Source organism: Cetorhinus maximus, chromosome 12 (assembly GCF_964194155.1).
Source record: "Cetorhinus maximus chromosome 12, sCetMax3.hap1.1, whole genome shotgun sequence".
Lineage (NCBI taxonomy): Eukaryota > Metazoa > Chordata > Chondrichthyes > Lamniformes > Cetorhinidae > Cetorhinus > Cetorhinus maximus.
The window spans coordinates 72,586,915-72,602,274 of NC_135890.1; the positions used below are offsets into that span (position 1 = coordinate 72,586,915).

General features: G+C 43.1%; 1 protein-coding gene across 1 annotated transcript; it reads right to left on the minus strand.

The window, feature by feature from the left end:
* Window positions 1-411: 411 nt before the first annotated feature.
* On the minus strand, window positions 412-14,610 carry LOC144687089 (phospholipase A2, minor isoenzyme-like). The gene is made up of 4 exons (XM_078552850.1): window positions 14,577-14,610; window positions 11,350-11,506; window positions 8,495-8,622; window positions 412-533 (listed from the first exon to the last, which is right to left on the minus strand). Exons 1-4 carry the CDS (start codon window positions 14,608-14,610, stop codon window positions 412-414), a joined length of 441 nt encoding a protein of 146 aa, XP_078408976.1.
* Between the last annotated feature and the right edge of the window lie 750 nt (window positions 14,611-15,360).

The following is a 15,360-nucleotide window of genomic DNA, read 5'->3' on the forward strand; positions in this document are numbered from 1 at the left end:
CAGCAGCCTGCACAGAACACCATCCTTAATTCATTCTGGCTTTCCCAGAGTTTGGAGTGAATAGATAGCAGTTATACTGCACAGAGAGCCCTCAGTTGATTTTAGAACTGCTGCAGTTCTCTGGAAACAGTTTTTGTATAAATTTAAACTGAATTGTGGAATGTGATCCAAAAGCAATAATAAAAGTCTTGAAATTCAATGTAGTAATAAAGGACTTTAGCAAAATCCCTCACCAGAGCAGTGGCCTAGGGTTTATTCAGAGCTGTTTCTGTTTTATTTTGAAGTTTTTGAAACTGTTTAACATCCCTGGCATGTATGAGTAGTGGTTTACTGTATTCAAAGGAGTGGAAAAGAGAGTTAAAATGAGATCAAGCTTTATTTTCTCATTCCCCATGTGATTGTGTAGTGTTTTTAGACGCAGTGCTCCTTTGTGTCCAGATGTTTATATTCTTCATTGTATGGGGCTTCAGCAAAGCACATGGCTGCCTGCCGATCACATTCACAGATATAGGCTTCACAGGGACTGTTATCAGCTGCAGAGAAAAGAAAGTAACTATTTTTAAACAACTTTAGAACCAGATCTTGTACAGAGACCAGTGTCATTTGGAGCAAAGTCTGTCTTCAATGTTTACAGAGCGATTGTCCAGATTTCCAACTACTGAAACCAGAGGTCACATTACCTTTATTTGTACTGTTAAGTTTCTGATTTGCTTTAGTGTTTTCATTTTTGTTTCCATGAGGTGTAGACCCTTAAGATTTTTTTTTGGAAAAGGCTGTTTGGCTCTGTATGCCCTCATTGAATAATATCGCCACCAGCAATTTCCCACCTATTTCAAGCCTTCTAAACACCTGCACATAGGCTATTAAACAAATTTACAGTCTCTGTGTAAAAGGAATCATTAGTCCTGTCTTTTGAACTTTACCTGCTTTTATAGAGGCACGTTCCAAGATCAGGTGCAGGGTCTTCAACTTGAATGTTAACCCAATTTTCAGATACTCATGGACCTACTCTGTATTTTGAGCATTTTTATGTTATATCTTTAGCCTGACAATGGTTAACCAAGAACAGGGAAATTGCAGAAAATAGAAATATCTTTGTAATTTTAAAAAATAGTTTAGTGTTGTAGCTTTCTTTAGTATGATAATTGGATAATTCAGTGTGGTTCCCTTATCCCAGATGCAGTTGGAGTTGATGTTTTATTAAAGTGTACTTACCAAGATTAAGAATTTATCAAGGTTAGGTGTCATAGAGCTGAGGGAAAATACTCCTGTGAAACCAAATTTTTCTAAACTCCAGTGAAACATTTTGGCATCAATTCCACAAGTTACAAGGTTTCATATCAACAGTGATAACAGTGGTCGGAAAATAGATAATTCTAAATAGACAGATGCTAATATACAACCCGTTCTTTCCACGAGTACATTGCCTTCAGATTCAAAGGGTTTCAAAGTGACATCAGGGAAAAATAAAGATAAAGCTAAGGGCACTGTGTCTGAATAGGTCAAGTATTCACAACAAAATGGATGATTTATGAGTTATTAGCACAGAGAGAAATAAATATATTCGATCAAATAGATCTCACAGAGACATGGGCAGGATTTTGGCCCCAGTGTATGATCAGGAACAGAAGTGGGTAGGTGTGGAATTTCCTGAGGCCAGTTGGCATGCTGGTTCCCCAACACGGTCCTGACACCCAGCCATTGTTTTGGAGGTCGGATCAGGTGAGGAATGGCTATCTGCCCAGAAGCGACGGATAGTTTGTTAAGTCAATTAAAAGGTCCAGTTAAGGCCAATGATCAGGAGGCCAATTAAGGCCATTGATCAGAGGCTAACTGAATTTTTCCAGGCCCCCACGATGTCAGGAGCATGGCAAATGCCTGGAGACGGCCTCCCAGCAGCAGACCAAGGGTCCAGGGCTCCAGGATCACTTAGAGGCCACCTCTGCAGCCGCCATACCTACCTGATCACAACTGCAGCCGCAGACCACTTGGTGGAGGGATTCTCCTTCCACAACAATGTTCTGGCAGCTGTGGCTGTTTCTAATTTCAAATATTTTATGTTGAACAGTTCTCGCTCCCTTACCCGCACTGGCAGACTGCAGTGTTTTCAGTGCTGGAGGGCCTCCTATTGGCCAATCCTACAAAAATCAATGTCAAGTTATCGTTCCTGACACAGTGTGGCGTTGGGACCCATATTTCATCCTGACATCGGGGAGCGCACCCAAAATGCAAAATCGAGCCCATGTTTACAGAGTGACCAAGGCTGGGGATGAAATATTCCAGAATATTTGAATTTTAGAAGAGAAAAGCAAAATGGAATGAGTCCTCACCCTCTCCCACAAAGTCACAGCTCCTCATTCCAGGCTAAGGTACTTCAGGACATTAGGAAAACACTCACTGAAGATCTATGTTCTCTGGAAGCCTACTTCAGAAAATAGAAACTTCAACCAAACATTACCAAGACTGTTGTTGCAGCCTTCCACCTGAACAACTCAAAGGCCAGGGAAGAACTTCAAGTCCAAGTCTGTGGACGACCACTGACCCAAGACCTAACGCCAAAATACCTGGGCATTACTCTTAACTGTACATTGACCGACCAGCAACACCTCCAGACTGTGCAGTATGAATGAATTTCTCCTCGGTATGTTTTCAAACTTCATTTGCACATCAGAGCATTTTAAATAAAAAATCTTTCACCAATGATATGACATTTCCTTGCACTAACAATATTTTCATTAATTGATTTAGAGGTTGGATTAGGTAGAACTGTAGAGCCACAGATGTTTACAACACAGATGAAGACCATTCAGCCTATTGTACCTCTATCAGCTCTTTACTACAATCAAAAACTAACTTTCCTTCACTGGTTTCTTCACACAGCTCCCTCTGCTTCAAATAATTAACCAGTTTTCTGTAAAAGATGCAATAGTCTCTGCCTCAAACACTGTCTGTGCCAAAACATTACATACTCCAATAAGCACAAGGTGCACAAGAGCACAAAATGTAATCAGCACAGCAATATTATTTACTAAAGGAGACATTTAATTTCTGAGACTTTTGCTGTGCCCTTGAGCTTTGGAATGGATCTGATGGATCAACTAGTAAGTGCATCGTCTAATGTGGAACTGAGCCAGGTTTGATCCCCAGTCTTATGATGAATGAGTTAATCTCAGCAAACCTGCTGGTGATGAGAGGGGAAGGGAGTTATAAACAGCCTCAGCAACCTGAACACAGGAGAGAGAACAGCCAACTGGGGCCCATTCTCCTGTCACGATGCAGTAATAAGATCTCAAGTGAGGCTAACATTGGACTTAGGTGTGATGCTTCCCATGGTCAAACAGCCTCACAGGCAAGTCTCACATCTGAAGGATGGTCATAAAAACAAAAAACTGTGGATGCTGGGAATCCAAAACAAAAACAGAAATACCTGGAAAAACTCAGCAGGTCTGGCAGCATCGGCGGAGAGGAACAAAGTTGACGTTTCAAGTCCTCATGACCCTTCAACAGAACCAGTTCTGTTGAAGGGTCATGAGGACTCGAAACGTCAACTTTGTTCTTCTCCGCCGATGCTGCCAGACCTGCTGAGTTTTTCCAGGTATTTCTGTTTTTGTTTTGGAGGATGGTCCATGGGTGAGGACTTGTTGGCCAGGAGAATACACCAGCATGAGAGTAGGAATGTGTGGTAATCTGAGGTGTAATACACCTTTAGGAGACTGTGAGCAGATTGACCACGTGACTGTAAGACCCAATAGCTGTGTACCGCCGGCTACCATGTAAATGTTAGTCTAGAGTAGGGTCTGGCTGGAGAAGCATGCACCATGTTAATGCTCTGTTGTTTGTGTAAATAAATAGTATGTGCTTCATTTCATATTGGTCTCTGCATCTGCCGTATATTGTAATCGACTCGCCTGCCGACAGATAAGCGTGCAACCAGTTTACGAGCAAAGTGACCCATAGTTAAAATGTAACAACTGGCGATGAGGCAAAACACGACCAGTCGACAGTACCAAAGAAAACCGCGAGAACTCAGCTATGCTGAAGGAGCTGTGCCTGCAGGCCCATTGTAAGTACATTACAATTGTAAACCCTCACAGTAGTTGTCGAAGCCATCGCCCTCTAATATGCCACAATTTGACCGCATCGAACCATTTGATCAGGCCACCGATGACTGGTCACATTATATTGAAGGTCTCACATTTTTCTCTTTTGGCCAACGACATATCGGATGAGAAGAGGCGGGCGATCCTCTTGTCGACATGTGGCAGTAAAATGTACAGCTTAATTCATAGTCTATCGGCACCCAACGTTCCAGATTCCAAGAGCTTTGGTGAGTTGGTGAGTTTAGTGAAAAGCCATTTCCAACTGAAACACTTGGTAACAATGCAGCGTTTTAAATTCAACGCGAGGTGTCGCGCCCCTCGAGCGATAGTCACTTGCTATGTAGCAGCCTTAAAACAATTCACAGTGTGCTGTGAGTTCAAGACGTCAATTAATGACATGTTAAGAGACCAATTGGTGTGTGGGATTAACGAGGACGCCATTCAAAAAAGGTTGCTGTCTGAGACAAATTTGGATTTCAGCAAAGCCCTGGAGTTGGCACTCACAATGGAAAGTGCAGTCAGGGACTCAGAAGAAATCAAGGGAGCACAAAATGCTGCCGTTCTTCACATCGGGAAGGGGCATCAGCTAGAAATGGCGCGGAAGCGCAGGGCTCCGCGGAAAGGCGGGAAATAGCAGCCATTAACAGACCAGCAAAAAACAATGGCTTAATGGGTAAAAACCACATTCATAATAGCACGATTGGAACCAGACAGCCTACCAACGAATAACAGTTTAAAAGAACTGGGTGCTTCTATTGTCATCGCAATGGGCACTTGATGCATTATTGTAAAGAAAGATTGAGGCCAAAGTTCAAACAAAAAGGCGGAAGTCGCAAAATTTATATAATGGAGGAGCCAGAAGAAACAGAGTCAGGTAATTGCTCCCTGCATAATTTTAAAATGGGTAAAACAGAGCCAGTCTACGTGACAGTAAAGGTCAACAGAAAACGCCTTTGAATGGAGGTGGATACAAACGCATCCAGGACAGTCACAGGAGAACACACATTTAAGTATCTGAACGGAAGTTGGAAAACTCAGATGCCAGACTTAAAAAAGATACGAGTGAAAAGTATATGCAAGGTTCCAGTACAATATGGAGGCCAGTCCACTAACCTATCCCTGATAGTGGTAGCAGGGGAGGGTCCAACTCTACTTGGTCGGAACTGGCTTAAGGAAATAAAATTGGAGTAGACTGAGATTTTCCAACTCAGTGAAAGATCTACACGAATCATTACACAAACATGCCCCTGTATTCAAGGAAGAGCTCGGGAAGATTCAGGGGCTGCAAGCTAAAATCCATGTGGATCCCAGAACAACTCCCAGATATTTGAAGGCGAGGCCAGTCCCCTATGCATTACGTGAATTGGACAGGCTGGAAAGGTTGGGAGTCTTACAACCTGTACAATTTTCCGAATAGGCAGCACCCATAGTTCCAGTTCTAAAGCGTGACCAGAGTGTGCGAATATGCAGGGACTACAAGTTGACCGTTAACAAAGTAACCAGACTTGATAGACACCCTATACCAAAAATTGATGAATTGCACTCCAAGCTGGCAGGGGGAACCGCATTTACGAAACTCAACATGAGCCTCGCTTACCAACAAGTCGAGTTAGAAAAGGCCTCTTGGGATTTTGTGACTATCAACAGACATAGAGGGTTATACCAGTATACCAGGTCACCCTTTGGAGTTTCATTTTCCAATGGACTACGGAAAATTCGCTCCAAGGTCTACCCCATGTGGTGGTTTATCTCGATGATGTCCTACCATCATGCGACCGCATACAGGACTAACTGAGGAAGAACACCTGGCTAACTTGGAAGAGATATTAAAGCATTTCTCACAAGCTGGAGCACGCTTGAAAAAGGAAAAATGTATCTTCCAAGCAAAAGAAGTGATTTACCTGGGTCATAGGGTCAACTCGCAGGGCCTTCATCCAGTAGAAGACAAGGTGAGAGCTATTTGTGAGGTGCCAGCCCTGAAAAATGCCACAGAATTCAAGTCCTTCTTGGGAATGGTTAACTACTACAGTTGTTTTCGCCCAAATTTGTCGATCGTTCTGGCTCCATTATATAGGTTACTCAAGAAAAACCACAGGTGGACTTGGCAAGCCCCACAATAAAAGGCTTTTACAGCAGTAAAGCAGTTACTACGTTCATCGGCCCTGTTGGTACATTTCGACCCAAAGAACTAGTTGATTTTAGCATGTGATGCATCCCCTCTCAGAGTAGGGACAGTACTCTCCCAGCAGATGACATATGGCTCCAAATGGCCCATTTGCTACATTTCAAGAACACTCAGTGAGGCAGAACGAAAATACTCACAAATAGACAAAGCAGGCTTATCCATTGCATTTGGCATTAAGAAATTCTACCAATACATCCATGGTCACCACTTTACCATAGTATTTGACCACAAGCTACTACTAGGCTTGTTTGGGGAAGATAAGGCAATACTCCCAGTTGCCTCAGCACGCATGCAAAGGTGGGCACTGATTCTAGCTGCTTACGAATATACTTCCATGTGTTACTCCATTGTTTACAAATATACTTTTATCCACCGGCCAGGAAGCCAGATTGCCAATGCTGATGCGCTGAGCCGATTACCCCTGAAGGATAGCAGTGTGAATATCCCCATCCCTCAGAACTTGTCTTGTTATTAATTTTCTGGATTCATCACCAGTGAATGCCAAACAGATCAGAGAATGGACCAACCACAATCCAGTTTTGTCTTACATCAGGGAACAAGTCTTGTAGGGACAGTCCAATGAGCCAAAGCCGGGCGAAATGAGGCCCTATTTTATCAGGGGATATGAGCTCACCTACCAGGATGGCATCTTACTGTGGGGGGCGAGAGTCACTGTGCCTCCCAGAGGAAGACAATCACTATTGATAGAATTTCATAGCGCTCACTCTGGCATTTCCAGAATGAAAATGGTGGCCAGGGGTGGACACTGAGATCGAAAACGTGGTCAAGAGCTGCATGCAGTGCCAACAGGTGCAGAAATTGCCTCCTTCTGCTCCACTGCATCCTTGGGAATGGCTAGGAAGGCCATGGGTCCGCCTCCGTGTTGACTACATGGGACCTTTTTGGGCACAATGTTTCTCTTACTTATGGACTCCCACTCCAAATGGATGAACGTATACAAGGTGTGATCACCCACATCTGCTGCCACCATAGACAGATTCCGTTAGAGTTTCACGATACACGGTTTACCAGAGGTAATAGTGCCTGACAATGGAACAGCATTCACTAGCGAGGAGTTCCAAAGATTTACAACTCTCAATGGCATAACACATGGGAAGACCTCGTCATACCACCCTGCATCCAGTGAGTTGGCCGAGAGGGCAGTCCAGACCTTCAAGGCCGGAATGAAAAAAACTAGAGGGGGACTTGATAGCAATTAAGTTATCATGCTTCCTGCTCAGCTACAGAACCACGCCACATATGACCACCGGTATTGCCCCCACAGAGTTATTAAAGAAGAGATGTCTCAGGACACGTTTAAGCCTCATAAGGCCAAATTTAGGGGGGAAGGTAGAGAGAAGTCAGGAGGCCCAGAAAAATGAACACGATTACCATAGTCGTGAAAGAAATTTCACTGTAGGTGAAGTTGTTTTCGCAAATAACTTTGGAGATGGGCCCAAATGGCTATCAGGTGAAGTCAGTGCAGTGACAGGGCCTTTGTCCTACCATATATCGGTTGAAGGTTAGATAATCAGGAGGCATATAAATCACCTCAGGAAACGGGAAACAGATCCACAAGAAAAGATGTGCCAACATTCCCGTTGGAGTCTACACCACAGGGAGAAGAAATTCCTCTTGTTTTGGAAGTACCTGCAGAACCTGTTGAGCCTGAGAGAGTTGAAGAGGCAAACTTGCAGGTTCCTACTGGGGAGACTAGTGGACAGATAACTCCATAGATGGAGGCTTCAGATAAACCATCTGAAGTTGTAGAACTACAACAGTCAGCACGTTTGAAAAGCCTCCTGAGAGACTAAATTTGTAAATAATTCATTTTTGTAAATAGTTAATATGTTGTAAAATGTACTTTCAAGTAAAGGTGGAGGGATGTGGTAATCTGAGGTGTAATACACCTTTAAGAGACTGTGAGCAGATTGACCACGTGACTGTAAGACCCAATAGCTGTGTACCACTGGCTACCATGTAAATGTTAGTCTAGAGTAGGGTCTGGTTGGAGAAGCACACATCATGTTGGTGCTCTGTTGTTTGTGTAAATGAATAGTATGTGCTCCATTTCATATTGGTCTCTGCGCCTGCCGTATATTGTAATCAACTCGCCTGCCAAAAGATAAGCGTGCAACTGGTTCGCGAGCAGAGCGATCATAGATAAAACATAACAGAATGGCAGAAGGTTAAGGGAAGAAATACTTACGGCCGCAATTGATTATGCCACCAGAACAGGAGTATTTGTACGACGTGCTGTAGGGGTTGTCAAAGATTGACCGGCATTCCTTAAACTTGCTGGCTTCTCCATAGCATTGATCATGGACCTGGCAGCATCTGTGTTAACACACAGGGGAAACATTTTAGTCACTGTGAGTAGCAGCTCCCTCTGAGTATGTGCATCAAAACAACCAGAATCTCAACTCTGGATTAAGATTCTAATCTTAAATCTCAATTTTCAAGCATCTGAATCCAACTAATAAGCTGAACCCAACCTTTAGGTTCAGATGCTCACATGCTACTTAATGGGGGTGAAAATAATTTAAATTGGCTAAATTCAGAAAAGCCCTATTAATAGGCAATAGTGTCCTGGTCTACAATTGGGTGGAGCTGTGGTACACATTCGTGTCCACAATTCGCCTCATGCCCTCTCCCCAATTTTGCCAACTGCTGTCAAAAGCAGTGTGTCAACTCTGGATTCAGATTCCAATCTTCAATCCCACTTCCCTAGAAAAGAAAAGGCCAAAAGGTGATTTGATTGAGGTCTATAAAATTATGAAGGAGTTTGCTAGGGTAGATGTACAGAAGCTATCTCCACTTGTGGGACAGACCAAAACTAGAGGCCATAAATATAAAAATCACTAATAAAGTGAATAAGCAATACAGAAGGAAATTCTTTACTCCAAGAGTGGTTAGAATGTGGAAGTCACTACCACATGGAGTAGTTGAGGTGAATAATATTGGTGCATTTACAATCAAAAGGGAGAAAGGAATAGGTGGATATTTTGATAGGGTTAGACAATTAAAGATGGGAGGTGGCTTGTGTGGGGCATAAACACTTCCCCTTGATGTTCAAAGGTATTTCCATCACTGATACCCCCACTATTAACATCCTGGAGGTTACCGTTGACCAGAAACTGAACTAAACCAGCCATATAAATACTGTGGCTACAAAAGCAGGTCAGTGGCTGAGAATTCTGCGGAGAGACAGTCACCTTCTGACTCCTCAAAGCCTGCCAGCCATCTACAAGGCACAAGTCAGGAGTGTGATGGAATACTCTCTACTTGCCTGGATGAGTGCAGCTCCAACAACACTCAAGAAGCTTGACACCATGCAGGACTAAACAACCTGCTTGATTGGCACCCCATCCACCACATTAAACATTCACTCACTCCACCACAGGCGCACAGTGGCAGCTGTATGTACCATCTACAAGAAGGAAGGCCCGCCAATTTAAGTGACAATCAGGCGCTTAACTCGGTAGCAGCAGGCCCTCCCCCGGGATCAAGGACCCTGGGGGTGGAAATCCCGCCACCTGAGAGCTACCCGCCAATCAGAGGCTGGCAGCCGTGAATTGCTCGGCAGCGCCAGCAAGAGTGGTGGTAGCTGCCGGCAATGCACTCACTTGAGGCCCAGAATCACCGAGGGACCTGGGCCACGGTTGAGTGATGACAAAATGGGACTTGTGGGATGGAGATCGCGGGGGAGGGGCGGGGTGTCAGCAGGAAGAGCAGCAAGATGGCTCTTAGTAGGCGCCCCTTCCCGATACTGGGTCCCTTGATTAGACACTGAGTGCCTTTGAACGTGGGATCTAGTGGAAGCCCACGAGCATCCCTGGTAGGGCTTCCTTTTTGGGCTTCCTGCATGGAGAGCCCTGCCCTTCACTGGGTGAATACCAGCGCTGGCAAGATGAGGCCCTTCAGTGGCACTAATTGCTCACTTAAAGGCCTCAATTGGCAGCTGGGCGGAAAGGCTGTTGACAAGCTGTCCTGTCCCATAATTAATCAGATCAGAGGTGGAAAGGTGGCAGGAGCCCCAGCCGCCACCCTCCTGCCTGAGTAAATGTCCCACCACCAAACTCACCTTGGGGGAGGGCATTAAATTTCTTTAAGTCCATCCAGTTTATTTCAGAAACTTCTATGAGTTTATATGCTGGGCAGAAATCCAATGTAATTGTAGAGAGCAAGGAATGAGATAAAGTAATTTGAGCAAACCTGTTGCTTCCAAAGAGCAGCTACAATCTACTCCATCACAGACTCTACACAACTATTCTCATCTCCAAAAGTAAAGGTTCTACAAAGTTTTTCCTGCACCCCGCAACCACTAAGGTAAATTGAATAAAACTCCGATTATCTTTACATCCTAAATTATCCATCTTTGGCCTGTCACTCTCCTTGCCATAACATTTCCTGACAATATTTGATATCTTTTTACTTAATTTCAATCCCTGGAAATTATATTTTGTGATATTCCTTTATGTTTCAAAAATCTTTGTCCATCTGTTTAATGGAGTTATGAACCCATTCAAAATATAATATCAACTGTTCAGATGATAACATTGCATCTTCAGAGTGAATTCACCAAGGTTCTTCAACAGCTCCTCCCAAATCCATGACCTCCACCACCTAGAAGTACAGGGGGAGCAGCCCAGCATGGGAAAATCATCACCTCCAAATAACACACCATCCCAACTTGGGCATACATCACCATTCCTTCATCATCGTTGGGTCAAAAGCCTGGATATTCCTAATCTAACAGCACAATAGGAGTACCTTACAACACAGCTCACCACCACCTTCTTGAGGGTAATTAGGCTGGGAAATAAATGCTGGCCTTGCTTGTGAGGCCCATACTCCAAGAATTAATTTTTTTTTAAAAGGCTCAGGTGCTTCTCCCACTCTTCTTGAAGTGTTGATTCACACATGGTTAGACAATTTTATCTCATGTCTGGTTCCACTTTGTTCATTTAGTGCATATGGTTCTCCTTTGCACAACATCTCATTCCCTAGTAATCTTTAATCCTGCATCCCACTATCCCGGTAAACAGAAAGAGCTCACATTACCTGTCCAGTTCATCGACTGGAGTTCCAGCCCCTCCAAATCCACAGTAACATCCATAATCACTGTAGTCAAAGACAGGGCGGCTGTTTGGAACAACACACTTGATCATATTGCGGAACTGCCAGATGGCATTGGGCTGAAAGCTTTCTCCAAGAGCACCTGAAACACAGAAATGGACCAACCAGCTTGAATGTCCTTCACACTGAGAACTAGGACTTCAAATATACAGAACTTACATTTCTACAGCGTCTTTCATGGCCTCAAGATATCCCCAAATGTTTTACCACCAATGAAGTGTAGTCACTGGTGTAATGTAGGGAAATGCAGCAGCCAATTTATGCACAGAAAGGTCCCACAAATGGTAAATGGGATAATGACCAGATAATCTGTATCAGTGATGATTGTTGCAATATAAATGTTGGCCAGTACAGCAGAGAGAACTCCGCTACTCTTCCTGACATCGAGCTGAGAGGGCAGACAGGACCTCATTCAAAAGATGGCAGTACTGCACTGGCATGTCAGTCTGGATTATGTGCTCATGGGAGTGGAGTCTTCTGACTCAGGGGTGAAACTGCTTAAATTGAGACTTGACTGTCACTCATATGCCACAAATAATATTCTACAGCTATTAAGATATTGTGAGGAACCCATTTTTGGAAAAAATTGCAGGACATTGAATTTTGGACATTCTGCCACCTGAGTTATTTTTTAAAAGTTTGCAATAGTAATTTGGGTTGTGAATATGCCCTTCGTCAAGAAACCACAAGTCAAGATAGATGTCCAGCAGGGAACACCTCATGAGGGAAGAGATACTTTGAATATCTAAGTTAACAAAGAACTGCTGTTGCCAGGCTAAAGACTCTTGCTGACTGGCTAACAACTCCTCGCCTCAGAGAAGTATTCTTTTAACATCTTAGTCCTTAAAACTCTCAGAGAATTTGTATGGGTGTGCCTTAGAAGCAAGCTTTAAGAATAAGACTCTCTCTTTCCCTCTCTCTGTCCCACCTTTGTGTTAATCTTTCCTCAGGAACGTCTCATCAGGACACTCATCTGTCTTTTTTTTAATATCTGCAAAGTTGTGATAAATAAGAGTTATCAAGGACAATTTCACCAAAAAATCCATCTGAAGGAACTTACAGGTCTATCAGACCAGAATTCTGTTAGATCAATAGTGTTGAGATCTCTTTGAATTTTATCCTTTTAAAAGAAACTTTCCCATACTCCAACCTCTGCAGGGGGCTGTATTTGTTTTGTCCTGTTTTGTGTGTGAGGGGGGTTTGAATATCTGTGTTTAAAAAAAGGGGAAACTCATTGCACTTCTAAATTACAACTTGAACGTTAACCAGTTTATTAACTCATTTTAAAAAGTAGTTTGTTTTACAATAAATCAATATTTTTTGTGTTTACTGAAAGAGGCCTGGTTAGAGTATTTTTATGCTGGGAATAACAGTATCAAAGGTAACAACTGGCCAGTTTTGTGGGTGAATTAAACATTTAAACTATTGTTACGACCTGTGGAGAAGTGGGGCTAGAATTAACTGCGCACTCCTCCCATCTCGGTCCATAACAATATTAACAATGTTGTTTGGAGCTTCACTAATGATTCAGTGCATCAACACGCTGTGTTCTGTAGTACTGGACCACACTGACCAGAGTGGCCCTGGGTTTGATTCCTGGTTTGGACTGAGTGAGTTGGTCGCAGCTGATGCAGCAGTGGTAATACTACAGTACTTCTGTGCTTGGCCAGAGTTCCCACTCTGACAGTGATCCTTGCTGGTAGGTACAACTGTGTGTTTGTCAACATCAGAATGGGTATGAAGCACAGCTGTGAGGTCTCATGATGTATTAGTCAGCCAACAATCACTGCCTCAACTCAAACGTGGATACATAGAGAGCAGCCAGGAGCCGTGGAAATGTACCTAAACATTAATCAATGCCTTCCTGAGGCAAGCAGAGAACATTGGGAGTATAGTTCCTATATCTTTTTAGCTACTTATATCTATTAGTTGTCTGTATTTATCTGCCTGGTTCCATTCTATCTGTCCAGTGATAGCAAGAGAATCGCCTATTAGGGCTTCTATTCATGTGCCCTTACTGTCACCTCAGGAGTTCCCCAAGGATTTATCCCTTTCACCTTGATATTTCTCATCTACAGGATGCCTCTTCCTAGTATCATCAGTAAATACACTATCAGGTTGAACATGTACACTGATGACACCCAGATCTGCCATCCCACCTACTCTCTCAACCCCTCCACTGCTTCTAATTTGTCAGGTTGCTTATCCAGTATTGGATGAGCAGAAATTTCCTCCAATTAAATATTGGGAAGTCCGAATCTATTGTCTTTGGTCCCTGCCACAAACTCCATTCCCTAGCCACTGATTCCATCCTCTCCTTGGTCAATGTCTGAAGCTGAACAAAATTGTTCACAACCTTGGCATCCTATCTGACTTTGAGATGAGCTTCAGACTCCAATCTGTTCCATCAGCAAGATCACACACTTTCACTGCCTTAATATCACCCATTCCCAGCCCTACCTCACCTCATCCATGGCTGAAACCTTCATCTATGCCATTGTAACCTCTAGGCTCAACTATTCTAGTGCTCTCTTCACAAGCCTTCCACCTTGCACTTTTTGTAAACTTGAGCTCATCCAAAACTCTGCTGCTTGTAGCTTAACTCACACTAAATCCCATTCACCCATCACCCCTGTACTCGCTGATCTACATTATCTCCTGTTCCAGCAATGCCTTGATTTTAAAATTTACCCCATGTTTTCAAATTCCTCCTCACCCCTCCCTTTCTCTGTACCAGCCATACAACCCTCCAAGATCTCTATGCTCCTACAATCCTGATCTCTTGTGTATCCCTAATTTTCATCGCTCCACCACAGGCAGCTATGCCTTCAGCTGCTGAGATCCTAAGGTCTGGAATTACCTCTCTGCCTCATGTTTCTCTCTCCAACTTTAAGACACTCCCTAAAACCTACCTCTTGACCAAACTTTTGGCTACCTGTCCTAATATCTCCTTATGTGTCATGATGTCAAATTTTGGGATATTTTAAGAGTACCATATAAATTCAAATTGTTGTTGTATTTAACAGCATTTGAAAAAAGACATTCAGACATAACTAATTGCTTATTATTATATAAAAAGTCAATGTTCTGAACTAAACAGCCTCGCTGCATAAACAGTCTCTATGCATTTGTTAATCATCTGCATTTCTTACCAGCAAACAGAGAAGTGAAGAGCAGGCACCACATGTTTCCCTCTTGTAACTACAATTGAATTGTCGACTCAAAAAGCTGTAAGGGAGGAGCCCTGGGACTGACTACAAACTTTATACTTAGACATTGACCTTCAAGGGTTCGAAAGACCCTGTGTAATCAAACAAGAAGCTGACTGGACAGATGGACCCCTTCACAGACAGTGAGGGGACAAATTAATTAAATCCTGTTGACAGCTTCAATGAAGGTTTCTGTTTGTGCTCTGACCTACAAAAACAAATAACTCAACTGATGCTGAATTACCAAATAGCCAATTGTTGTTGTCAGACCCTAACTTGTATCTTTGACCAATATAACCTTGACTAGCTTAACCTCAACCAATATAACTTCGACCAGTATTAGCTCAACCAGTATTAGCTTAACCCCATAATTTCAACCAATATTACCTCAGCTGGTAAATTTTAATGACCATAACTGCAATCAGTAAACAAAGAACTTGCATTTCACGCCCTCAAGACATCCCAAAGCGCTTCAGTCCATGAAGTACTCTTGAGTGTAGTCACAGTGTCAATCAGTATAACTTTGATTAATATGATTTCAACTAGCATAACTGCAACCAGCACAGCTTTGACCAGTATAACTGCAAACCTAAGCTACTTGAATGGACTGGGAGCTGGCCACTTATTCACCATTTTGCACCCTGAACGACGCATGTTGCTGGGATACCCACAAAGAGAAATGGGAAGATTAAAAGCTATCAAAGAGTGCACAAATACACAGGAAATT

Coding starts and splice junctions, on each gene's coding strand:
- LOC144687089 (XM_078552850.1), bottom strand. CDS start 14,610: ATGTGGTGCCTGCTCTTCACTTCTCTGTTTGCTG. Junction 8,623..11,349: donor CCAGTCGATGAACTGGACAG/GTAATGTGAGCT, acceptor GTGTTAACACAG/ATGCTGCCAGGTCCATGATC. Junction 534..8,494: donor TGGCATAATCAATTGCGGCC/GTAAGTATTTCT, acceptor TTTTCTCTGCAG/CTGATAACAGTCCCTGTGAA.